Genomic DNA, 27,950 nt, shown 5'->3' on the forward strand with positions numbered 1-27,950 from the left:
TCATTATTTACTATTAATATTATTATGTTTATTATTTTGTATTTGCATCTAACTTTTAATTTTATAAAATGGAAATGATGGAAGTACTAATATTGAAGTTTTCTCTGAATTTTATATTTTGTAATATATCATTAATTCAAAAATCTGAAATATTTGAATGCTCCATTAATGTAGAGAGAAAGGGAAAGATTGTTGAGGATAGTGAGGAGGTTTAAGGTATTTTTGGAATAAAAGAAAATAGTGGAGATGTGTAGAATATTTTTGAAATAAATGAAAATAATGGAGAGGTGGAGGAGCACTTGGGGAGGTGGAGGGAGCAACACCCTTCTGATAGACACTATGCTGCCAGCGACCATCAATAAAAAGGACCAATTTAAATCATTTTTACAAAAGATGAGACTATTTTGTAGAGCTGTCAAAATGGGTCACAACCTACGGGCCAACCTGGCTCACCACGGGTTCAGGCTGGGTGGGTTTGAAAAAATTGTATTTTTTTTTTATGCGGGTCAGATTTCAACCTGACTTATTTAAACTCGGCTCATGCGGGTTAAACCCATGGTGAGCGGGTTGGCCTACTAACCCACCAACCTAATTTTATTTTATTAAAATTTAATTTTAATTTTATAAAAATATATTTATTATCTTTTTTGCTTGAAAAAATTATTTAAGTTTTGTATTTTCAAAATTAATTAAACACCTATATGTTATGAGTGAAATTTGTTTAGATTTGAATTATATAAATTTTGTAAATTTTTTTATTTAGAAAAATTGTAATTAAGTGAGCTAGTGAGCCAACCCGTTTATTTACCAACCCGTAATAGGTCGAACCGGGTTCAAATTTATCTGGCTCGCTAATAAATGAGTCGGATTGAATTAACTAATTAAGTGACCAACCCGTGATAGGCCGAACCGGGTTGAACCGAGTGATCCGTTTTGACAAATCTACTCTTTTGAACAATCCAAAAATAGAAAGATCATTCTAAATAAAACTAAAAATTAAGAGGCCAAAATAAATATTAAACTTGACTTCCATTTCAGATTTTCATAGTACAAAACTAATTTGTTACTTTCGGAAGTCAACGACGTCGAATTATGTATAACTTTAAATTTAGTTGTTTATTTTAAACTCGTTAATGATTTCACATCAAAATGGCTGTTGCCCCTTTACTTTTAGACAAAAACCTTATAAGCTTGTTTTGTACGGCAAAAAAATACTTAATTTTATACTGACTAGTATGATAAATTTATACATAGAGATATACAAAATATTGTTTTTAAATAGAAAAATATTTTTTTAAAATAAACTTTAATGACCATCAGCTAAAGTTTATTAATATTTAAAATCTGATTACGAGAGAGATATTCGAGTGCAATGAGTACATCCTTATAATAATTGCATGCTAAGAATACAAAAAAACATGTTTATCCACTCTCAATTGTTACTTTCTCCACTAAAAAGGTAATTTCCACAGGTTTCGGATTAAAGACATCCTTCAATTTTTAAGTAATATACTATCTTCCAAATCTTGGACCTCACTGAAATTAGTTTTGCTCTCAACCTTCAATCAAACCAGGCAAATTCTTCGCGCACCTCCATATATTTCATCTTGCTACTTATGAATATAAAAATTCATGTTTTATTCTGTTTGGTTTGTATAACCTAGAAGTAAAAAAATCTCTTAGATTTTACAATCCCAAAATGAAGAATGACTTTTGGACTTTGAAATTCAGAAAGTAAAAAGACTTTCAAATTATACTTTTAACTAAAATAAGACTTTTGGATTATATAATTTAGAAGTAAAAAATAACTTATAGATTCTACAGTCCAAAAACTAAAAATAACTTTCAAATTATGCTAAAATTAACTTTTAGATTGAGCAACCCAAAAGTTAAAAACGATTTTGAAATTGTGTAATCGAAAACTTATTTCTTTCTTAAACTTCTCCTACTTCTAGAAGTCAATTTTAGTTTCCAAATTTAAGATTCTACACTCCAAAGGGTTTTTTTTTTTTTTTTAAGAAAAAATAGATTTCACATGGTGCAATTCACAAGTAAATATATTTTTTTTTTACTTCGTGCAATCTAAAAATCTTCTTAAAAAAATGATTTATAATTTGAAAACTTTTCGAATTTTACAGTTTGAAAATATTCTTTATTTCAGAATTACATAATTTAAAAGGGAAAATATGAAGGTGTGTGAAGAATTTGCCATCAAGCCATAGTTCTGATTTCCTACTTTTAAAACCTCAAACAGATCCAGCTATCTCATTAGACCAAATCTTAAACATTTGTTTTGTTTGGATTCAGAATTATGTTTGGATTCAGTATTAGGAGAATTTTGGGTGAGTGGTTTGTTTGTTTCTCCTGTGATTGAGATTTTCTCCATGGCATTTAGAAACTTGCGCAAGTGCTTGATGTACTCAGGAAAAGCCTCAAGGTTGCAATGACCCCCACCCTTTACCCACAAAGGCTCATATTTTTCCTTCGAAAGTTCCCACAATCGTTTTCCATGGGACCAGTCAACGATTTCATCATTAGTTCCCTGCCCATCAAACACAACCAGACAAATAAAACTACTATTTGCACGGAATGTGCATTATTTAATCAAGATAAGGTCTTTCTACATACTACTCAACTCATCAATATTGACATATGATACAGACCCTAACATCTAAGTTTGAAATTTTCTGACTCAAGTTTTGCTACAATGATACTATGCTCTGTGGTCTTATCTAGTAAGAACTTATGTCCAACAGGGTCTTATGTTGTGGCAATGTTTCACCACAACCTAAGAAAAGAAAACATGCGTTGATACTCTAAAATATATGCATTGATTAGATTATGGATAGGCTTCAAGATTAAGAAATAATAGCATGAGCAATAATAGGACAAATTGTTCTGTATAATTGGAGAACTGTTTCAAATGTAACATTTCATATTCAACATTCTGCATATGTTTCAAATTTCTATTTGAATCATAGATTGCTTTTTAAGTTCAGGTTAGAATGGAAAATTTGATTGATATCCCCCTGAAAACAGAACTTACGATATGTTACCAACTTGTGTCTCCATTGCTAGGCTGTTTCAGTTCCAGAACTAAAATCTATTGTTTGCACTTTGTAATAGATATTCAGCTAAACAATTGTATTTAAGAATATGAACTGATTCACTAAAATTATTGAAACAAGATCTGAAGACTTTCTGCATACTGGTGAGAAGTATAATGGCAAAATATTTTAGTCAAATAATTCCTTTTCGGGTTCAACCAAGTTTTCATATTTACCTAGTCGATAAATATAGCAAGCAAATATGAAATTCTATATTGAACAATTTTATCATATACTCAAAAAGTAAAAGAAACAATAATCTATTTAGGAGGGAAACCTGAAGAAAGAAACCAATGAGCTCTTTTGAACATTGCAAGAAACATGATGCAGAAACTATAATAAGAAAAGTAGATGGAAAGATAACCTTACATGAATAACTAAGACTGGACAGTCAACATGCCTTATTTTGTCTATATTCTGAAATTAGTAAAGAGAAGTATGTTAATACAAAAGTCTGATAAATGTCAATATAGGTACTGATTAAGAATGAGGAAAATCACTCAGAAAAAAAACTTACTTTGAATATGTCAAACCAAAATGTGACCTTGACAGGGTACAAGACTCTTATCCCTGAAAGGATTCCACTGTGAATAACAACACCTCTCAAATTCCGTAACTTAGTAGCCAAGTGTATTGTGGGCCCACTACCAACTGATTGGCCATACAAAATCAACTCTTGTGGCTCAACTCCATATTCTCTCTTCAAACAATCATACACAGCCTCTATGTCAGAATATGTGTTGAACTCTGATGGCTATCAAAGTTAGAGATAATCACACATAACAGATTCAGTTAGATTGGTGGAAAGAATGATTTGGAGAAAATGTAGAATTCAAATGGAATGGCTTATCTAATCTATTAATCTTGCATCTTTATATCATATTTCATGGTATGCACAATCCCAAACCTAAGGATAATCTAGACATCTATGATCAATTCAATCACTTGTAAATTTTTGTTTGGAAACAAACCAATAAAGTAAATAAAAGAGAAGTGAAAGTTGGGGAAAAGGAATCAGGGATGACACTTACCTTACCTGTAGAGGCTCCATATCCTGAATAATCATAGCTGCATGGTAGCATAAAGTTTCAAAATTATATGCCGAAAGGAATATTACTTATTTTACTTCAAATAAGTATGTACAATAACATTTATGAACTATTAGGGTGAACAGAAAATATATAATTCAAGACACAAACAACTGGTTTGGAAACAGACACAACCTTTATTAGAGAGGAATTAACTTTGCATTCAATAAGATTCAAAACCGAGCCTTCTATTCTCTAAGGAAGGAGCAAGCACAACAAGAAAATAATAAGGCAGGATGGCAGATTTATCATGAAAGGAGTTTAAAATGAAAAAGTAAAAATTACCCTTTAAAGGTTGTTATTATAGTTAAGAGTTAGTTAGCACAAAGAAGCCTATTAAAAAGAAGCTTAAAGGGAAAAGGAAGACAATTTATTTTAGATTAGAGAGAAGTGTAACTTATAATCCAGTGAAAAGGAAAGCGCTCCTTGGTAATACTTTTTACACTTGGTCAAATAAATAAGTTATAATTTTCATTTCATTATTTTTCTTACAAAAATGTGGATGCTTAACAATTTTGGTTCGACGTGGTGGATTTGCAAGATGTGATTGTAACTACTTTAGATGATTTTTAACTTTTTCATGTGCCACACGTGCTTCTTGGAAGTGTAATAATGAATTTTTCTCCAATTTTAGGAACTACCATGTGTCTCTTCCTAATTTAAAGGAATCAACCATATATGAAAGATTAATTAAGAGTTAAGTGTTAAACATAGGAATTAGTTGAGCTAACTTTAACTTAAGTATAGTCTTATACTTACATTTGAATTTTCTAATTTTTCTATACACTTGTTCGGGTCATTTCTTCTTCTAGGCCATGGCATTTTCTATATAAAGAAGTCTATGTCTCTATCTATTTTAAATCACTCTGGAATATATGAAATCATTTTGTCAGATATATCTTTCAGATTCTTGAGATAGTTCTTCTTTTGTTTTGAGTCTTATCTTGAATTTTTTTTTTCAAAATCCAATCCTTCTACCCTTATCTTTTGAGAATCATATTGAAGGTGACGTGTTCTTATTCTTTCTCGATCCATTTTATATTGCCTTTTGCAATTTGCGCTTGTCTCTATCTTGCTTTTCCATTGTTGTGATAATAAATCACCACGGAATCCATATTTTCGCTACTTTTTCATGTTCTTTCATGGAGTCTCTTCTCTCCAACACCTTTTGAATCGATCAAGATCGTTTCATCTCTTAAGGATTGCATCACATTAGATCAAATTTTTGTGATAAGAATCCAAGAACCAATCTTGGGAGGATCTTGCAACAACACTACAAAGGAGATTTGGAAGAAAAAGTGAAGCATGGCATTGGAGCGAAGATTTCATCTTAAAATTTGAAATCTTGGTCTCACTAGCAAATGAGACATTGGAAGATCAATTTATTGGGTATTTTTCCTCATAGGATTACTCCAGAATATTCGAAATCAGGTTCGTCCACATGACCTAAAAAACCTGATTTGAGTCTTGAAAATTGTACAAGACGTGGCGGTAGCTATGAAGGATGAGTAATATATCAATGTACCTTTGTATCAAGAACCTTATTTAGGTTTCCGTTATCAAGGTGGAAGAGGAATTATGTCTTGAATGAAACTTCGAGGAAGCACAAAGAGCTGACACTGGTTCAATGAATTTAGACAAATATGGCAATGGAGTGGGGAATCGTTCTTAAGATCGTCAGTGACCAAGCCTAGTTCGGGTCAAACAATGTCAGGGATTAGACAAACCAAGAATATTTCATATCAAGAGAAGTGATATGAATCTCTATTATTGGTGTGACAAATCGTTTGGTCCAAATCATAAGTGTCAGAGAAGAGTTTGAGGGTTGTTCTTTTTGCCGTTGGTGAACTTACTAATGTGGTCGAGTAGATAGTGCAGTTATATTAGAAGAAAATATTTTTGTAGAAAAAGGGGTGGATGACCATCAATAGTTACATTGTCAGTGATTGGAGTTATCAACTTACTTAAGGATTATAGCTTTTGCCAACTTCTTTTGAAGTTTCTCCAATAACTTCATAGTTGAACTACACCCAACCTAAAGAAACATAATTTATTTTTTATATCTTTATATTTGTAGCTTGTTTTGGACGGTCCTTGGTAATCATTTGTTTGTCTTGATTAAGTTTCCATCAAATGGTATCAGAGTTTGGGCCATTCCAATCTTCTCCAAGAGCATCAAAACTAAAAATGAATCCAAGAACCACAAATTAGTCCCAACCAATAATATGCTAGATCAAGAAACCAGCCTCTATTGCTACATCAGTCTCTAGAAGTTTTTTGGTGAAATTCAATTTTCATTATTTTATGTTATAATTTTACTTTTTGGTTGTTTTTATTTGTTACCACTGGCGTTGTTACTTGACCCAAGGAGAAAGTATGAGAACCGGTTGCGAAGAAAAAATCCACTCCATAAGTCATTCTTTTTCGGTTTGTGTTGTCAGTGTGAAGTCATGACTCAGCGATTGAACACCATGTTGCTAGAAGTTAATGTAACAACCTCACACATGTAATTTATCTTATCGTTTTCAACATTATTTTATTATTCGCTTAATATTTTAAACCCTATTATTAATTCTTGTGTGGCTTGATCCTCCAAAAATGATTTCATAATTTACATTGTGATTGAAAAACTGTTTTATAAATTAAAATCTAGGTAAGAACTGTGATATAGCCTAAAACTGAGAAAGAGGAATTTGTTTGATCTTCCTTAATTGACCAAGACATTTTCAAACCAAAAAATTGAGTTAAAGACAATTTTATAACAAATTTGGTTAAGATCTTAACACTCACCCTGATTCTAAACATATTTAAATAAAAACATGCATTAATTTATGTGTCGAGTTCACCAACATTAATGTAATTTATTTTTCATACTTATTAAATTTAGTAACACTTTACTTAATTTTAATATTTATATTTATTAAGTTAGCATCAACATAGCTAATGGTGATTTACTTTGAACATTTATTTAGGTCAGTGTTAGTTACATATATATATATATATATATATATATACCAATCCAATTATTATTAATATTTAATGATATTTAAGAATCAGCTTGGCATACCTGATATTGATGTTATTACAATTTTATATCAAGTTTTAATTCAAATACTCATTTAAAAATGGTAAAACATTGTGATCTTTTATAAATGTACTCCGCCCAAATCTTATTTCTCTACATATTTTATTATCTCTTCTATCAAGAAATATTCATGATGGTTGAAACTGTGAAAGTGGAGGAAGTAAAAGCCTAAAATAAATAAACTAACATAGAAGCAATCATGGTTTTACTGAGAAGAGAAATGTAAAGAGAGAAAAAAAAAAGAAACCTCATGATATTGACGCGGAGGTGTGCCCTGAGTTCGAGGAAGAGGTCATGCATCTGACCTAAATCAGCGGCATTGCCATGGGAATAGAGCAAGGTGAACCTGGCAAAAGGATGCTTCCAGAACGTCGCAACGATCTTGTTCCCACCCTTCGTCTCCAGTACGTGAGCCTCCAAGTTCTTGTCCCCGCTCACGCCGGAAACCACCACCCTCCCGTCCCGCTCCCGCGAAATCTCATACGTCGCTGGCTCCGGCGGGAAAAACGCCAATCTCGCCGCCACCGGTCCTGTAACATTGCCCATTCAACAGTGCATCATTTCGAAGGATCTTCCACTCCTCGATGATCTTCTTCCTTCTTCTTACAATTGCGTATGGAACAGAATTTCAACGGGAAAGTGGTTTTGTGTGACGAAATCAAATGAGATGAAAGGTGTGGGAAATAGATCCGAGATAACCGTTACTCCTCCCCCCAAAATCTAAACTTATTATAGAAATGAAAAGAAATTTATAATAATGAGTTAAAAATAATCTATACAGTAAATTACGATTAAAAATGTTCGTTTTTAATTTATTGATGAAATTAAATTAATATATTTAAAATTATATGTGAATTATTATTGTTATTAATATAATAAAATGAATATATATTTTATTATAATTATGATAAAATTAATATATATTTAAATAAGTATTTTTCATTTTTTAATTTTTTTTTTGCTTTTTGTCTGATGTGTTTTACACCTATCGTTTTATGCTTTTATTAATATAGTCTGTTAAGTTAATCTTCTATAGTCTAATCCTTGATTATTATGTTTTCTTCTTCTTTTTCACAGTGATTGATTGCATGCAGAAAACTTCTCTGTTACTATTGCATGTTAGAATGGATAAAATCCAAATGAGTGTTTCTCTCTGCACCTCACCTTCTTTTTCCTGCACTTCCAAAATTACTCATTTGTCCTTCGTTTAATAAATTTAAAGCATAATTAATGATTATTTAATTATATTCTATCCTCCCTGCACCCCACACTCCCTTCACGTTCACTTTTATGGCCTTTTTTTCCATTCAGTTTTACAATTTATATATTGCTATTTCTAATTCTAATTCTGATCCGTGGTGCGGTGGTGCTTGTTGGTCGTGGTGATACTTGGTGGTAGTGATCTTGACATTGGAGGAGAGACAGCTCGTGAAAGTTGCAAACAACTGCGTTTCGCTTCAACCGCAATGCAAATTGCGGATAACGAAGATGCACCCCCAAAATAAACCAACCACACTTCGAAATGCGGTTAAGGGATGCCGCACTTGGAAATGCGGTTAAGGGTGCCGCATTTCGAAATGCGGTTAAGGGACTTTTTTAATTTTCAAAAATGCACCCCTTATTTTTAATTTTCAAATTGTAAAATTGGACTTTTTTAATATGAAGATGCAGAGAAAAATATATAAAGGTGAAATTAATGCTTCTAGTTCCCAGTAATTGATATTTGCTTTCATGTTTGCATTTTAAGCAATTAACGTTCATTTTCTGTTATTCTTTTCCATATAATAATGATTATGAAATTTAAAATATTAATAATAAGATGCATATTTTAAAAATTAAAATTATAATATTTTAATTTTAAAGAATTATTTGATACTTTATTTTTTAAATTTCAGACCCATGAGTTCATACATAGGAATAGGAATACCAGGAAAATTTGTCTATATGTATAAATTGATAGATAATATATCGGAGTAACAGAGAGAAGAGAAAATGGTGAAAATATAACCAATTTTAGCACCCTTAACCGCATTTCGAAATGCGGCACCCCTTAACCGCATTTCGAAATGCGGCACCCTTTAACCGCATTTCAAAGTGCGGCACCTCTTAACTGCATTTCGAAGTGCGGTTTGTTTATTTTGGGGTGCATCTTCCTATCTCTTCTTCTTCTTCTTCTGCTCCAATGTCGAGATCATCACCACCAAGTATCACGACCAACAAGCACCACCACACCACGGATCAGAAATAGAAATAACAATGTATAAACAATAAAACTGAATGAGAAAGAAATGTCATAAAAGTGAACGCGAAGGGAGTGTGGGGGTGCAGGGAGGATAGAATATAATTAAATAATCATTAATTATGCTTTAAATTTATTAAAAGAAGGACAAATGAGTAATTTTGGAGGTGCAGGAAGAAGGAGGTGAGGTGCAGGGAGAAACACTCAATCCAAATATATCATATCTATTATTATTTAGTATTTGCTAAAGGTTTCAAAAAGTATTAAACAAAATGTTTTTATCAAAATTTTAATAATTTCTGAAAAATATTTGTTAATTATTTTTCAATAATTAAATTATTTATTTTATTTATAATTAATTTAGAAAGAGATAAATAAATGTATCATGTTAAAGAAATTTATATTCTAATTGTATAATATAACAAGTTAATATTGTAAAATAGTTACTCTTATTAATTTAATGTTACAATTATAAATTATCAATTGAACTATCTTTTAAAAGTTATTAAATCATTAATTTTTTTAAAATAATACAACTTGATAAAAACGTATAGTTAAATGTATTATAAATCGCTATACATTCTATTTTAATATAATATTTCTAGTAAAATAATGTGAAAATAGTTTAGTAAGTAAAAAAATATCATAATATTCATGTTAAATTATTTTATGTAGTTTAGAGATATAACATTATACATGTCAAATCAACTTACTCGTTCTAAAAATATTATGGCATATATATCAAATTTCATAAAAATTAATATCAAATAAAGATAATTTCCGTGATATTGACTTATTTTTTCCACTCGCTTCATATTGTGAAAATGAAATCATACCATGTTAACATAATTAAAAAATATACACAAAATATTTACTTCTATTTAATTATTTAACAATATAACTAAAGAGGAATATGTTTTCCTTCATTTAGATATCAAAAATGACTCTTTTTAGTGTCTTATTTTTTGGGGTTAAATATGTTTTTAGTCCTTATATTTTGGAACGATTTTGGTTTTAGTCCATTTTCAAAGGTACAATTTAGTCCTTCAATTTTAAAAAACTTTGGTTTTAGTCCTTTTTACCAAATTTTTTTAATTTTATTTGTTGTTTCAAACACGTTTCATTATAGCATTTGGATTGTTTACACTATTTGACACATTTTTGAGAAACGTGCTTGAACTAATAAATAAAATTAAAAAAATTTGGTAAAAAGGACTAAAATCAGAGTTTTCTAAAATTGAAGGACTAAATTATATTTTAATTTAAAAATGGACTAAAACCAAAATCGCCCCAAAGTATAGGAACTAAAAACATATTTAACCCTTTTTTTTTTTCAAAAGTTGTTAACTATCCTTAAGCTAATAATTTCTTCTTTTAATTAACAACTTTCATTCAAATCAAAATTTGAGAAATTGCACACTACACTACTAAATCCAGTGAGGTGCTAAAATGCAACCTTGTAATGCCCTTTTGGTCCTAGGCCTCATACAAGCCCAAATTATCATTTTCAACAATTTACTAGCACACTTATTAGTTGAAATTTCAATAAAATTGACACTGACTTATTTCTTGTGTAAATAAAAAAGTAATTAATAAACTTATACAAAATATAAGTAAGTTGTATTAAAAAGTTGAATGGTAATATATATTATAATTTATCAATGTCCTTAACAAGCTCTGATAAAAGAAAAAAATAATTTAACCAATACTTTCTTTAAAGGAAATGAGTTAAACATAACATGTGCTTGCTATTCAAATTGAATACATCTAACAATAATAGACTGATCTTCCAAGTTTCTCTTCTTCTACAATATGAAGAGTTAAATGGATCATCAAAATGAAGAATAATGAAGGCAAAAAAAATTTCCAAATGGAAAAGAGCAACATACAATGTTGTTGGTTGTCAAGATCTAAGACATTCTATCTTTTATAACATAAATATTTCAAGAGCAAAACTCTACTGACAAAGCAATCACATGGTCAAGCAAAACATTGTGTATAACCATTGAAAGTAAATATTGCATGAGGATGTCACAATAATCGCAAAGGCCAATGATCTTAGAGTTTTCATAATCAATGCAACAAGATATCATACTTGAGTAACCATCTAGCATCTTCACATTCTTTAATGTATTAAGAAATACTCTTCTTTGTTCTCATGACATTGTAAAATCATCTGTTATCACATGAACTAGTCCATTGAAAAGAGAAAAAAATCACAAAAACATGAGGACCAAACCAAATTTATGCTCAAAAAATTGAATACAAACTCCTGAAAAAGGAACTAAACAACACGGAATATATCTTTTAGATCTTGATGAACTTGAAAATGATTTTTTTTTCCATCTTTGAGTATTATATACAACAATTATCACACATTCTTCTCAAAGTTATGACGTAAAAATTGTACTTCCAATAATAAGGAAGATTAAAGAATATGCTTTGTTTCTTCCATTGTTTCTTTCATTGGTTCCCTCTACTATTTGATTGAAGATTGCTATCAAAGGTTATGGCATTAAGTTGTACACATTGATGTTCTCTAGGTACATCCAATTGGGTACTTGTACCCGCAGACCATTCCATGACCTCCCACCGCAGGCAATGTCATAGTCGATAAAGATGAGAGGTGGATCCCACTTAGTCGACCACCTCGTCATGGGTTTGATAAAGGCTACGCTTGAAGTTGGGTGTGTGGAAAGTTACATGGAGTGATATAAATGTCACAAATAAATACTTCATGATACGGAGGAAGATCGATACACTAACATAGACTTTTGAAAGGTATTACAAATTGTACATTCCAGAAGTTAAAATTCTTCTATATATAGTGTTTCAGTTGCACAATCTGGAAGCCAAGTTCAAAATTGTAAACTAGAGAAAAACTTCAAAACAAAATGAGAAACATATCTATCCAAACTTCCCTTCATTCACAATTCTCACTTCACCACACAATCTTGTGACAATATTCACTCTAAGCTTCAAGCATCACCACCACAAACATGAAGTGTGTAAAAACACTCAACAAACAACAATACAACATCAAAACCTACAATCCCCATCTGCTGTCAAATTTAATACCATAAGGGCAGACTTGGAGTTTTAAAATTTATGGTGGTGCACACGGTGATTATGTGGGTGCAAAAAGAAATGCACAAGGAGGAATAGTATGTATCTCATTTCGTCCTAAAGATGTCAATTTTCGAGGTCTAGGTCATCAATAGATTATGCTTTTACATCTCCATCACTGTTAGCAAAATACAAACAAAGAATATTAAGATTTGACGTAATACATTATGCATAACGTATTTGATATTCCTTTATATGTGTAGATGAAATATACATGAGTATAAACACAAGATACTCATCACATGTTAATTCACGAATATCAATGTTCCATATGACATCAATTACATTATCAATATATTATTAACAGTCTTACTTTTTCTTTCCTTCTTTTCTACCTTGTGCCTATTATTTCAACAGTTAAAACAAATAAAAATTAGATGTTAGTAAAGTTTCTTACCAATTACAATAACCAGAAACTTTGCATTTTATTCACTTTTGATATGTAGTGACCTAAGACACGCAAGCACGAATCCCAATGACGCAACCAATGCCACCAGGTACCCAGCTATGGTTCCGTAGCTAACAGAAATTGGCCATTCCTACAAAGTAAGATGAAATATATAACTTAATGCTATGAAACAAGAAATTAAATTAACTATTTCATTTGTGTTAAAATAAAAGAAAGAGGCATGAGTTGAATCCCTAACTTGTGTAAAGTACATAGGATTATGTATTAATGATTAAGAAAATAAAAAAGATACGGGTTTAAGCCTGTTACATCTAACAATTTCAAAATCATTTAAACCGGTATTCAATCAATTTATACAACTATAACAATCTTATAGGTTTGGTTAGGTTAATAATCATGGTATCTTGAAAAAGATAGATGATAAGAAATTAAGAACTCAAAGAACTCACCTTGAAAAGCTAACTATTATAGGAATAAACCAAAAACTTAATACTTTGCCAAACATATCATATTATTCGCATGGGACTTAGACATTCCATAATACCCAAATTTATATTGTAGCATTGTTCACAAGAGTTAGCATCTGAATGACTTTCACACTACAACATTGCTAGAAGAGTTCATGTTAGATACACTTTATTAAAAACCTACAATATGCTGTGTTTGTACCTAGTTTCTAGATATGACCTTTCTTTTTCTTTTCTCTTTCCTCTCATCCATTGTATTTAAACTACCAATGTCATTATATATATATGAGAATATAAGCGGCAGGAATCAAGCTCCCCATTCATTTCTATTATTTTGTATTCATCCCAAGTTAGTATTAGCCCAGGTTGATCCCAGAGTACTTGTTTTGAGGTTGTCCATCCTCATCCTCCGTTATTGTCGTACGATGAACACCTAGTATGCTTCATCTCATTGAAGTAACACATTTCCATTGTGTTTTATTGTCATCTGTTGTCTACCGTCGTTGACCAACGTTTTTTCTCTAATGACCACCAGATTTGGTGTCTCATCATGCGACGTCCAACCATCTTGGCCACATCCTCTGACTATTTGCCACATGTAACTTCTTTGTTTGTTGTACCTTGGCATGTCAAAGCCACACACCACCTTCCCCTCACTGGAGCATCTTCATGTCATCCTCAATAAGATTTTCCAAATCTCCATGCTCATGTTTCGACCCCTATTTATGTTGTCTCAACCTTGGTTGAGAGGCTTATGTCTCTCGAGTTTCATCCTCACTCATTCCTGCTCCACCTTTGTTTGTTGTCTTTTGCAATTGGCATTGGTTGTGGTATGCATGGTTATCGAATTGAGATTCAAATAGTGAATCATTTTTCGATTTTAAGCGAATCTGTTATGAATAGTAAGATGCATGATAAATAAAATGATATTTTTAAGTAAAAATAAGTGATATAAAAAATATTAAAAATTTCATATATTAGAATGAAGTCAAAATATTCAATTCATAAAACCAAAACATAATAATAATAAGATCCTATTTCCTATATTTAAATCTTACATCTTAATCTTACGCTTTCATTCATCATCTTCAAGAAAAATGTCACTTAAATCATCTTATTCCTCTAATATATGATTCACTTGCAGCTCATATTCATCTTCATCCTCTTCTTCAACTTAACCATCTTTTCAATTTCATTATCATTTGCTCTTATAGAAAGCTTTCCCTTATATAAAAAAAACAAATAATAATAATAATGCAGTGCAGTAAACAATACTTATTTTAAAATATTCATTGAAGTATTTGCAAAAGACTAATTTTGCATACAAGAAAAAATATAAGATAAAAATAAAAGGATATAAAGTTAAAATAAAAGATCATGTGATCTAGATTCTAGCTGTTTCAGAAAAAGTGGTATTAGAATTAATGTGGACCAAAGTTGATGTGAATGTGCTGCTGCTCCAGAATCAGTTAGATATTAGAGATATTATATTTAGTTTATATTGTGTTTATGTTAATTGTCCCTATATGTTTATTAGGGAAACATTGTTCTTATTTTATTTTATTTTATTCTTACATATTCATTTGTATTTGAGCTTAGCCCATATTTCTTCTATTATAAATAGAGAACCCTATGTGTGTATTTAACACAAGGGATTAATTCCAATATATAATTTTCACTATATTTAACATGGTATCAGAGCAGGTTTTCTGATCCTTTTCTACTTTGTCTTTGTTACCGCCGATGGCCGCCGCCATCGGCGGCCCCCCGTAAAAGTTTCTTTTTCAACCTATGCCTTTATACTTCAATGGGCAATCTCTGGTTTCTGTCTTGCATCTGTCCGGTGTTGCTGTCCACCACTGCCCATTGCCGCTCGCTACCAGCCGCCACCTGCAGCCTGTCCACCGTCTCCGGCCACCGTCACCGGTCGTCCGCTGCCGCCAGCCACCGTCACTGGCAGCCGCCGCTGCTGGCCACCGTCTCCAATCGTCGTCTTCGGCCACCGTCTCCGACAACCGTCTTCGGCCGTCATCTCTGGCCACCGTCGCCGGCCACCGTCGCCGGCACCGTCTTTGGCCATCGTCTCCGGCCGTCGTCTCTGCCACTTGTGCCACTGATGCACCAACACCTAGTCCTACCTCTACTGCTCCCACTATCTTCTCTATTCTGAAAGGTCTTCAAGCACAGTCAGTGGTTAACACCAAGAAATTTCAACACTAAAATTATGGGTTGAAACAATTTCACTAACCCTTTGCCAAATCTATCAGATTTGTTTTTTGGGTGCTTTGATGAATAAGAGCTCATTATGATCTTCCACTTTCACGATCTGTCATCGGCACGTCGTCATTTCCACCGTTCGTCGTGAGGGGGAGTATGTTTCTAGCCAGGTTTTAGGCTTTCAGACTCCACTAGTCAATGATGGCAGTCCTTGCAGTTTTATCGCTTTTAGCCATTACAGGCCCCATCATGATGGCAGTCCCTGTATACAGGCCCCATCAGTCAGTGATGACAGTCCTTGTAGTTTTGTCGCTTTTAGCCACTACAGGCCCCATCAGTCAGTGATGACAGTCCCTGTAGTTTTGATGCAAGCCCCATCCTTACTTGATGGCAATCTAGTCCCTGGAGTTTGTCATTGTTCTCCTTTCTCAAAGTCATCCCACTTGAAGTTTCATGGTGCTATTTGAAATTTCGCAGTTGTCTACTACTGTCCATAAATTGCTGTTAGTTGTTCGTCGACAAGTGATTGCACATCTGTTTGCCGCACACTCTTGAAGACAAATCATATATTTCAAATTGAGTTTATTTATTCCAAGCTTGGTCCATACAATCTGTATGCTCCAGCTTGAGGAGGGTATTAGAGATATTATATTTAGTTTATATTGTGTTTATGTTAATTAGGGAAATATAGTCCCTATATGTTTATTAGGGAAACATTGTTCTTATTTTATTTTATTTTATTCTTACATATTCATTTGTATTTGGGTTTAGCCCATATTTCTTCTATTATAAATAGAGAACCCTATGTGTGTATTTAACACAAGGGATTAATTCCAATGTATAATTTTCACTATATTTAACAATATTATTAAAATTATAATATAGAAACTTTCACAAAGGTGAGAGATTAAAATACTGTGTAAGTGAGCTATTGAGGTAGACGTAGTCAGTTTGAATTTCTTAGTATTCGTTTGAGATAGTGAGGGGGACATGCAAACATGTTCTCTTCTCCAACTTGTTTTCTTCTCCACTGCTGCTATCTCAGATTTTATTTTCATCTCTCGTACAAGCTTCTTCTTTTCTCTTCTTTACACTTCATTTCCCATGTCATGAAGCATATGCAGTGTGTATCACTTTGTGAAGTGTATGCGTGTCACAATTCAAGGCATAAAACGAGTCACCTTCCAATATGTATTGTGCGATTCATACAATTCTAACTACCATGGTGATATGTAGAAGCGATGTTGTTTCTAACTATTAGTGCTCATTGTACTTCAAAATAGATTAAAGTTGCTAGTTGCATGTAGTTATTTATTATGCAGAATCCTCGTATTGATCATTAGAATCTTGCCATTCGCATTCCAAGGTACCTCAAAAATGCTCTAACAAGGTCTACTTTACGAAGATACAGAGAATACCCAAATCTCTAGATATTGTGATGTTGATTCAGCAGGTTCTCCTATGGACAAAAGCTTTACTACAAGATATTGTATTTTTAATGGAGGAAATATTTTATCTTGAAAAAGTAAGAAACAAAATGTCGTCTGGTCTATAGTTGAACATGAGTACAGTGTAATTGGCATCTCTCATTTGTGAACTTGTATGAACAAATGAAGATGTATTATGATATCCAAGTTCCTCTCCAAATTGCTTCAAATCTAGTATTCCAAGAAAAGACTAAACACAGAAATTGATTGTCATTTTATTTAGGAAAAGAGGCCATCCACAGAAATATGTACTAGTCAGTCAAATCCAATAATAAACTTGTAGATGTGTTAACAAAATCCTTGAAAGGATTTGGGATTGAATTTATTTGTTCCAAGCTTGTGACATACAATTTCTATGCTCTTGCTTAAGGAGAGAGTGTTAGAAAAGGTCATCTTAAATAGAGTTTATTGAAAAGTTGATATGGGCTTTATCCTATGCCTAGTTTTTAGATGTGACCTTTTTCATTCTTACCACTTTCCTCTCATCCATTGTATCTAAACTTTCAAAACCAATACAAATGTGAGAACCTGAGGGGAATCAAGCTCTCTAATTCATTTTCTATTCTTCAAATTCCTATCATAGCATCGTTCAACAGAGTCAGCTTCTCAATGAATTTCACACTATAACACTTTAGTCAATGACACTTTCACTTGTTAGAACCCTATGTGGGCATCTCTTTCCAAGAAACTAACAACTAGATTTGGCACCACCAATTGATTCACACCCAAGCACATTGGGAATCTATCTTCAAAAGCTAAATACTAAGGGAAAACCAAACAATAAAATACTGCACTGAGTATTTTATAGTATTTATTGGACTCAGGCACTCAGTGATACCAAATCCCTATAAATAAACAAAACCAAACAGAAAAACAAATGAATTTGACTAAATATCTTAAATTACAATATTTCCACATTCTAGATTTAAGTATATTTACTTTCCTCACAATAATATAAGAAAATAGCCAAATCACAATAGTATTAAAAACAGGAAAAAAAAGAAATTTTATCAAAGGGCTTGACAGTTGTTGTCTCTCATGCTAATGAAAAATTTTCCACTCCCAAAACAAACCTTGAAGCAATGTTGTCAAAATCATCATATACCATAATTTAGTCATATCCCAAATTGATATGGGATCTCCAACATATCTCCTCAAGTTGAAGACTAGACATCTCAAGTGTGAGACTAGATATTTGGGAGTGGTTCAACAACATGATTATGAGTGACATGATAGGCCTAATAGATCTACTAAGACTAGCTCTGATATCATTTTAGAAAATGGACTTTAAATCCAATTCAACGTCACAAAACTAATTTACAAGACACCCACTAACATTTTATAAGTGGGTCACAACTTTAGCCAATATGGGATCTCCAATAAACTACAAACTGGATAAAATATTAATACTCATAATATAAACAAGTGATGAGGTTGTGTATAGAGGCTTTTGAAATAACATGAATTTGGTAAGAATTGGTCTTCCTATTTGCTTAACAAAATGGTCAATGAATTTAAAGACAAAGGACTATAACAAAGAAATCAATTACCTGCCATGGCCTCTCCCAGTCAAGTGGCATTGGCCAAGCCCCAAACCAAGCCCCAATAACTGCTCCATGAGCCGGTAAACAAATCAAGTACTCTATAGATCCATTAGGCCTAAAAATATTATAAGAATAACAATAATGTAACTAAAAGTAAATAACTGAAGGACCAAATAAACCCAACACTAAAAAAAAGTATTCAACATACAACATTAAATATATTCATCAAAATCCCAATAAAGAAACTTCATACAAACAAACATGTTATGAATAAGAAATTATTAGCCAAAAGAAACCTACTTTGTTTGAGCAAATATACGTCTCCAATCAGCCCATGATGAACCTAGAACACATGATGCTGGAACTGTCTGAAATAAAATCAAATATGAGTTTATAAAGAACACATAAACATGGGACCATAATTTAAAATATGTTCATCCCAACAAAAGTTGTAAATTTGCAATTCGTTCATGGAAAAGGAAGAGGACTAAATAAGTAACCTTTGAAAACTAATTTCAAAACTTGAAAATATAAATTTAGTGGGTGATAATAATTGAAATGGTGTTTGCGTTAGGAATGGTGACAAGACCAAAATGAAGTGGAAATGACCTTACAGGTTTATTATAGGAGGAACATAGAAGTTAAAATGTAGTTAGTTGTAACTGCTAAGAAAAAATACAAGTCAGCCCATTACAAGATACAGTGTTATCAAATTTCGACCATGGTGGAAACTGGTCACAGCTTCCCAACCTACCGCCACAACAAGGTGGTGGCAAAGCTGGTTTTCCATGACGGCCGCTTTTTGCATGGCTTCTGGCATTGGTGGAACGTTGATGGCAAAAAAGTGAAGTGGATAAAGATATAAGCAGCAGCAGGTGGAAGAGAAAATGCGGCAATGGCTCGGAGAAGAGGCTAGGAGAAGACTGATAACAGATTTTTGGGTCGGCGATATTTTTTGTTATCTAATATCGATAACGTTGATAAGACACGAGTCTTATTCTCATAGTTTTGCCATTCACACCAAGTTTGATCATGCCAAACAAGATACTATTGGTTTGTCTAATATAAGCTATTTAGTGTAAAACAAGTATTAGACAAGCAAAAGACAATATTTGATCATGAACAAAGAACGAGTTGTTGATAAGATGCAAGTCAACCTTAAAGTAAAAACCACAGGATCAGACGGCACAATAGACGCATGTTAAACAAGGACGAGGGAGTGATACCAATGCGTCAAACGTAAGAATTGCTAATTGCCTATGTTTAAACTAGACGTCCATGCCATCATCAGACATGTTGCTCTAATAGAAGATCAAATCAACAGAAGCAAGTCTTACAAGACAAATATACAAAAGACATGAAATGTCTCGTCCAAACACCATACATGTTCAAATTAGACGTAGCAAGCAAAATTACATGCATGCTACGTTAGGTGTTAAAGTAAATAATAGATTCTTAAAAGCACAAAGCAATAAATGATCTCTCACAATTCAAGAAGAATAGACACACATCTCAAGTATCTTGTACTAGGCCCATCTTTATGATGTCAAACTGCCTAATCTCTAAGAGTTGATTATGAACGCCTTCCAAGGAAAATTCTTACACAAAGTACCATTCATCAATATGCATAAAATTACCTCCTTTTGAGGATCAAGATCCTTTTCAATGGCTGGCAAAAGTAGAATTATTTATTTTCAAAATGCAATAAATCAAACTTATAGAATGCTTAAAGTTGGCCTTGATCAACATGGAAGGCAATGTTGTACATTGATTTCAATATTGGCAACGAAAAACCAATAATCTTTCAGGGAAGGGTCTTTCAAAGGCTTTGATGAGGAGATCTAGAAACAGTGGTAGAGGAAAAAGTGATCATATTAATTGACAGTGAAGCCAACTATAATTTCGTGTTCAGTAAATTGGTAAAATAGCTAGGTCTCTATATTGAACAATACACAACCTTACTATATTAGGTTTGGGGATGGCAATCAAAAACCTACTCAAGTTACAAAAATTTGGAGCTCTATTCTTATGAGATGAAAGATCATTTTTTCCTAGTTCAAATTAGGAGAAGTGGATGTGATTATTGGAGTAGCAAGGTTAGTGACTTAAGGAGAGGAAAAATTAAATTGGAAGGAGTTACTAATGTCTTTTATGCATCAGTGTCAGAACATTATTATTAGAGATCCCAGTCCATCCAAAACTCTTATTTCTTCCAAATCTCTAAGGACTATGGTTAGAGATAAAGTGGAGATGTTAGTTCTATAGGAATTGAAAAATACACATCATATAGCAAGAGTTGTCTAGAGGAAGCAATTACAGGAATTGTTGCTTGAGTTTTCTGAGGTTTTTTTAGAACTAAAAGACATTCCACCTACTAGAGATATTGATCATTGGATTCCCATTAAAGTTGGAGTAGACCCTCTAAATGCGAGATCATATAGATATCCTCATTTGCAGAAGAATGAAACGAAGTCATAGGTCATAAATATGGAAGTCTCAGAGAGTTATTGGACAACTAAAGGTTCCTATTTCAGTCCAGTTATTTGAAATAGAAAGGGTGGGAGATGGAGGTTTTACATTGATTACAGGTCTTCAAATAAAGCTACCATTCGAAATAAATTCCCTATTCTTGTTACAGAAAAGTTGTTGGATGACTTGAATGGAGCTACCTGGCTTTCCAATGTAGATTTGAAAGCAGGTTATCACTAAATAAGGATGCATATGCCGGATATTCCAAAAAAGCAACATTCAAACAGACCAAGGGCATTATGAATTTCAAGTAATGCCATTCGAATTAACTAATGCGCCAACAACTTTTCAGTGAGATATGAATATCATGTTCTATAACTTTCTTAGGAGGTTGTATTGGTTTTTTCTAATGAAATTTTGATTTATAACAAATCATAGTTGGAACACCTACAACATGTGAGACAAGACAGGTTTTGGCTAGGTTGCTAGATCAATTATTCTTTGCAAATAAAAAAAAAAAGAATGCATTTTGGTAATTTAAATGTAGGGCATCTTGGCCAATTCATATCTAAAGAGTGCTTGGCCGCGGATACACAAAAGATTGAGGGAATTTTACAATGGCCTTTACCTGAGAATCTGAAAGCCAAGAGGGTAAAACTCACCGACTTTTATTTTCAACATATGCTGGCTAGCTGTCATTCTTATCTAAGGTGAATGATTTACGATTAGGAGAAACAAAAGGAACAAGGGCTACAAGCTGGAAACTTCTACAATTGCATTAAATGTATGTTGTACATAATCAAGAATAACAAGTAGCACCTGATAAATGGATGGGGTTTTCTTTACCTTGTAAAAGATTAAGCTGACGCCTAATGAGCAAACAAATTCTCAAACAGATACGCAGTGGAAGGAAACCATCCAATTTTAACTAATAAGTTGAAGATTTCACAAATGGTGGCTTTTTTTTTCAAACAGTAAAAAAGAAAAAGAATATCCAGACAAAATGCAAAGTATGACGAAAAAAAGAAGGGCAGAATAATATATGAGACAAATTGATAGGAACTTTAATACTATTGAGTATCTAAGTCCTATATCCAGTAGTATGATATGTTTGGTGGAGTATTTAAGTGTTTGGTTCTTTCTTCCTTAATGGCTAGTTTTAAAGACTGGCTCCCCCAAAAATTTTGGGTGCTTATCACAAGTCCAATAAAAAACACCAAAACAATCTCCAACAAGCTGGAATTGTATGCTAGAGAACAGAAATGAAATAGTCACTTACTGTGAATACCGACATCATGACAGCCCAATTTATAGTCTTAGGAAGATACCTGTCTCAAGTAAAATTGCAAAGTCAAAACACGCTCCTGTTATTTGTGGTGATCTTCAAAATAAAAAAAGAAAAGCTATGTTTAATTGCATAATAGAAGAGGCAACAAATTAAAGAAAACACAACTTGTCTCGCTTTAAAGGAACAATATTAATTACAAATAATCCTTTTTATCATCAACAACAACCTCCATGTGGAGCCTTATGTTACAAAAAAAAAATATTGTACTGTGATGAAACTACTTTAACATACTGAAATTTAACAGGCGCCCCCAAAGCGATAGCTCCTAAAAAATTCAATAATGCCCCTGCAGAATAAAAAAAATATTAGAATGAATAAAAACAAATTTTCATGAAAGTGTAATCTGCAAATCACTTTAGTCCATTATTAAAAAAGTTGTGACTCAGAAATATTACCTTATATGTGTAAGAACTGCAATAATTTTAGAGATTTATTTAATATTTTCAAGTCTCATTTGAGTGTGCTTAATTTGAGAGACTGTGGTATAGAATTTCAACTTCAAGGACCAAAACAGTGTTTTCCCCAGACAAACTTTCATCCTCGTCTTTAACAACTTACTATACTAAGCGGAAGTTGAAAAAGGCATCATCAAAAAGGGAAAAAAAGAAGAAGTTTAGACTCACCTACGGGCACCCCAAGAACACCTCTTCCAACAGCTCTCAGGTACTGCAAAGAATAGAAATCGCAAGAAAACAGAACATAAAAACTTAGCATATCCCCAGAAATCGGAGAATTACTCAGTTTCTGAGAAATTACGGAGCACGAATTACCGAGCATTGTTGGGGATTTAGTCGATATCGACTGTATAGAAGGATCACGATCGGGAGCTCTGCAATCTAAACGACGCCATAGAATGAGAAAATGTGAAAGAAACATAGAAAAAGTGAACGAAAATTTTACAGAAAAAAAAAACGAATTGAAAGTACCGAGATGAGAAAGAGTGTGAGAGAAGGATGAGAAACGAGGTCGATGGAGAAGACAGTGTTGGCAGCCCAAAATGCGAAGGCCAGACCAATGACGCACAACGCGTTTACTATAAAAGCCTCAGAAACTGAGATTGAAGGTGACGCTCCCACGGTTGAGGCTTTCGACGCCGTCGTTTTCCCGCTGCTTTTCCGGCGATCCATCGAAGAAGATCTCCGCAAAATGAAAATTTGAATCGAATTGAACTTAAGATTCTCCCTGTAACTCGAAACTCGTAATGCCAAAACTATCCTGGTAAAAAAAATTATTTCCTATAATTACCCCCATTCACCTACTTTTACTCTTCCATTTGAAAATGATATTTTAACAATATTTTTTTTACACCATTCTGATATTGCACACGTGTCAAAATATGGTTAGATGATTTTAAATTAAAAAAATTGAGACAAAGGCATATTTGGAAGAGAAAAACCAATTTTTTTTCTTAACCTATTATTACAACTCTTAGCTCTATTTTGTTCTCCAACTTTGTGTTGATGCTCTTGTGAATTACTTAATAGCATTAGCGTTTGTTCATACACATCACCCCACGTTCATTTACTCTAAAGTATATATTTGTTTAGATATCTTCCTTAAATCTCGGGTTAAATATGTTTTTAGTCCCTATACTTTGGAGCGATTTTGGTTTTAGTCCATCTTTCAAACTAAGGTACAATTTAGTCCTTCAACTTTAGAAAACTCTGGTTTTAGTCCTTTTTACCAATTTTTTTTAACTTTATTTGATGTTTCAAACGCGTTTCTCAATTAACATTGAAGCAAAAATGTGTCAAATAGTGTAAACAATCCAAATGCTATAATGAAACGTGCTTGAAACAGCAAATAAAGTTAAAAACTTTTGGTAAAAAGGACTAAAACCAGAGTTTTCTAAAGTTGAAGGATTAAATTGTAGCTTAGTTTGAAAGAGGGACTAAAACCAAAATCGTCTCAAAGTATAGGGACTAAAAACATATTTAACCCTTAAAATTATTAGGATAATGTATATGAAATTAGAAATTGAGGATATAGTACTAGGGTTATAGATTTGGAGAAACAGAATTTATTAAATTTTGAAATTTAGTTATTAATTATATTGAATTTTGAAATGATTAAAAGATTATTGGATTTGGATTTTAATTAGATTTTGAAATTTGATGAAATTCTTAAAATTTTAAAATTTAATAAGTATTTATAATTTTTTTTAATTTTATTTATTAATTGTGTTATAGTTTTCTTTATATCTTTTCTTTAAATTAGTTATTTTTTACGTGTATTGATTTTAATTTTTTATGAATTTGTTTGTTATAAAAATTATAAGAATGTGAAGTAGATGGGGCTAAAAGTTTTTCAAAATGTGAAAGGCAAAAAGAAACTTACAGTGTCGACTCGTAAAAGGGGTCGTTTTAAAGAAATTATATATTATTTTAAACTTTATGAGATGTAAAAGGATGTTATTGAGGAACAACATGATGTTGTTGAACAATGTTGTTTAAGAATAACATGAAACAGATGAATTTTTTAGAGGTCCATATGATATATCACTATTGACGAGCTATGTTGATCATGTTGCATTTGTGTTGTCATAAGACCAAGTTATTAAGTACTTGAATTTTATTTTAATTTATATTTTTTTTAGTATTGATGGTTGATGAGTTGTTTGAACTTTATATCCAATTGTTTTGTTTATGATCGAGAAAAGATCAACTTGGTTTAACATGGAAAAAAATTAAACAAATTTAGACCATGTCATTTGGTTGTTCAATAAATTCTGATTTGATGCCTCTGTGATATTTCTTACTATTACACTGATAAGGGTTTGATATTGGCATTTGTTGAGAGATAACACAAAGAGACAAACATTTTCATGTCCTTGTTGGTGAGATGATCGTCAAACTAGATTACGTGTATGTGCTCCTACATCTGCCTACAATGGGATAATTATGTTTGAATGAAGTCCTAGACTTTGAAGCGGCTTGGGGTACGATCATTGACCTATTAGGTGTGGACCGCATAAGTGTTGCAATTGAGCTGAGACAATGTCATGGTCCCCAAGTTAGGTTGAGCTAGTTGAGAGACGTATACAACAACTGTGTTGAGAACCAACAGTGAGAGTAGGCCGCACAAGCCTACTTGTTGCATCTTGTTGGATATACTATTTTTACGAATGAAATTGTTACCCTCATCCGTGTATCGTACTTGTTGCTCTTGAGAGACTTGTAGTCATGTGGCAGATATGTTTGAGGAGTTATTGCACTAGTCCACTTGTACGAGTAATTTGGATGACAAGGAGGTAAATTTTCAACCTACTTGAGGCCAAGGCACATTTGGATGAATTAACATATGATGGGGTGATTTGGACCCATATGAATCACATCAGATTAGCCCTCTGCATATGGCAATCAATATGTTTTTTGGCTGGATTAGAGTTAGTGTGATTGTACATTAGCAGCTGCCTAAAAGCATGTTAAGGTAATTTGAGTATGAGCAATCGGTCTCCCACTTGCTAAATGTTGTTCCAGAGGCTTACATAACAACCATTAATGATTGTTAGTTGCACTTTGTCGAGCACATGTATGAGAATGTCACATCAGCGTCATCTCCATCTGCATGTGTTCAGTGATACCTCTAATGGTTTGGAAGGGTATCTCATCCCTATGTTATTCCTGCTTTCGTGGTCAACCAATCGTGTATTGTACCTCAACTTCGTCGACATCTCCCAGATGACATTCTAGTTTGTAGGAGATCATAGTCAGAATTTGGTTTATTGGTATGTTATTGTATAATGTTTATCTGTTTATGCTATTAAAGAATGTTAATTAATTTGTTGTTACCATCATTGCATGGATCTATTAGGCGCGTGATGAGAATCTTACAAACAATGATTGATTTTCATGATGTCTACAAGGACATTGTAGCTTGGGGCTGTACTAATGAGACATTATAGATAACTCATGTGTCGTGTAAAGAACACGCATCTACTAGTAGAAGAAGTTGAAATGTATGTGGTAGACGTTCATTATCATATGGCTAGTAGTATCTTTAATTATGTATTTGGTTGTTTTGAACTTTTATGTAATATTTGGAATGTCACAACTTTGTTTTTATATAATTAAACAACTTTATTAATTTTTACATAATTAGTATATTAATGGAGAGGATGTGAGTTTTTATATGCATGAGAGTAGTACGCCTGTCAAAGAATTAACAACAACATTATATTTATATAATTAAACAACTTCTTATTTATACATTTGTTTAACACAAATATTAGCCTATATGCAAGTCTACATAACTAGTATTAATGTTCATCAACTCTACAAATGTTTGCATCCTATTATATAAGAAGATGACCACACTTGTGTCTCAGGGTAATAATGGGTAGATGATATGATATCTTCCATGGGTAAATGACAATGTTTTTATAGGTGAACTTGTAAAGATAAAATTAGTAAATGAAACTTATTTTATAATAAAACAAAAGAATAATCACTTTACCTACACAAAATGAGATCCATGAACATGTAATATAAATATTAGTCGATGTTGTCTTATATCAAAAGGTGGTGTATTATGTAGTGGAAAAATTGTAATATTTTAAGGGTATGATAGACATATTAAAATGACATTATATAGATTAACAATAGTATAACCAATGTTTGATATAATCATCCACTTGTTCATATTTGCTTGTAATTAATGAAACAAATTGTTATGAGAGAAAAATGTAAGATGTAATAAGCAAAGAGTCAACTATAACATGTACCCCTAATTGTGAATCGACTAATAAAGACTTCCTTAGTTGTTTCATCCTTTGTCATCTCCCACTACTCTAAGATTCTTTTCTTCTCAAGTCTACCTGGCAACATTCTTTTTTATGGAGGCAACACATCAAGATATAGGGTAATGTCCCACTTGTTGTGGTTGATAGGATATATAATTGATGAGTAAATTTCTTTATAAGTTGACTTCCGGAAGCAATAAGGTATGAAGTCTTCTCCATCCATATTTAGAAACTTCATTGCTGCTAGTGAATGACAACATGGTATTCTAGTGATGCTTCATTTCCTACAAGTGCATCAATATCTGTTTATATTGACTATAAACCTCTCCCCACTTTGTGACACATGTCAAACTTCAAATAACTTGTTTGCAAACCAACTTTGATGACAACCTAACATCAATAATGAAGTACAAAATAGTGACAACAAAAATCATTACACGTAAATTCAATTTACTAAGGAATCCAATATTTAGTTAATTGTGTCTCCTTTCAAAGTTTACTATTGATTTTGAGACAAATGGATGCAAAAATGATTGTATCTTTGACCTATTTGTTGCCCATCTCATCATGTAAATCCGGATGTCCTCCAACATGGTAATGATAGGCTTAGTCCTCATATGAAC

At 32.4% G+C, this 27,950-nt stretch overlaps 2 protein-coding genes across 3 annotated transcripts; both read right to left on the minus strand.

Moving 5' to 3' along the window:
* Positions 1-2,147: 2,147 nt before the first annotated feature.
* On the minus strand, positions 2,148-7,989 carry LOC106757038 (protein ABHD17B). Of its 2 annotated transcripts, none has more exons than XM_022779474.1 (5): positions 7,528-7,989; positions 4,139-4,175; positions 3,625-3,807; positions 3,477-3,524; positions 2,148-2,542 (listed from the first exon to the last, which is right to left on the minus strand). In XM_022779474.1, the coding sequence occupies exons 1-5, from the start codon at positions 7,824-7,826 to the stop codon at positions 2,261-2,263; spliced, it is 849 nt and encodes a 282-aa protein (XP_022635195.1). In that variant the 5' UTR covers positions 7,827-7,989; the 3' UTR covers positions 2,148-2,260. The 2 variants fall into 2 exon arrangements, with proteins under 2 accessions (XP_022635195.1, XP_014495106.1); XM_014639620.2 differs by having other exon boundaries at positions 2,151-2,542; positions 3,625-3,861.
* A 3,812-nt stretch (positions 7,990-11,801) lies between these two features.
* LOC106757086 lies at positions 11,802-27,935 on the minus strand. The gene is made up of 10 exons (XM_014639674.2): positions 27,874-27,935; positions 23,513-23,801; positions 23,357-23,422; positions 23,210-23,252; positions 22,818-22,872; positions 22,518-22,566; positions 19,070-19,137; positions 18,776-18,884; positions 13,043-13,184; positions 11,802-12,763 (listed from the first exon to the last, which is right to left on the minus strand). The coding sequence occupies exons 1-9, from the start codon at positions 27,918-27,920 to the stop codon at positions 13,071-13,073; spliced, it is 840 nt and encodes a 279-aa protein (XP_014495160.2). The 5' UTR covers positions 27,921-27,935; the 3' UTR covers positions 11,802-12,763; positions 13,043-13,070.
* Positions 27,936-27,950: the final 15 nt, after the last annotated feature.

This window comes from Vigna radiata, chromosome 3 (assembly GCF_000741045.1).
Source record: "Vigna radiata var. radiata cultivar VC1973A chromosome 3, Vradiata_ver6, whole genome shotgun sequence".
NCBI classification, from domain to species: Eukaryota; Viridiplantae; Streptophyta; class Magnoliopsida; order Fabales; family Fabaceae; genus Vigna; species Vigna radiata.

What these genes read in the sequence shown, in the direction of transcription:
- LOC106757086 (XM_014639674.2), bottom strand. Translation starts at nt 27,920, where the DNA reads ATGTTGGAGGACATCCGGATTTACATGATGAGATGGGCAACAAATAG. An exon ending in TCACACTCTTTCTCATCTCG is followed by an intron (nt 23,423 to 23,512) that starts GTACTTTCAATT and finishes GGCGTCGTTTAG; the next exon opens with ATTGCAGAGCTCCCGATCGT. An exon ending in CGTATATTTGCTCAAACAAA is followed by an intron (nt 18,885 to 19,069) that starts GTAGGTTTCTTT and finishes TAATATTTTTAG; the next exon opens with GCCTAATGGATCTATAGAGT.
- LOC106757038 (XM_014639620.2), bottom strand. Translation starts at nt 7,826, where the DNA reads ATGGGCAATGTTACAGGACCGGTGGCGGCGAGATTGGCGTTTTTCCCG. An exon ending in ATGGAGCCTCTACAGGTAAG is followed by an intron (nt 3,862 to 4,138) that starts GTAAGTGTCATC and finishes TAACTTTGATAG; the next exon opens with CCATCAGAGTTCAACACATA. An exon ending in GTCCAGTCTTAGTTATTCAT is followed by an intron (nt 2,543 to 3,476) that starts GTAAGGTTATCT and finishes TTTGATGGGCAG; the next exon opens with GGAACTAATGATGAAATCGT.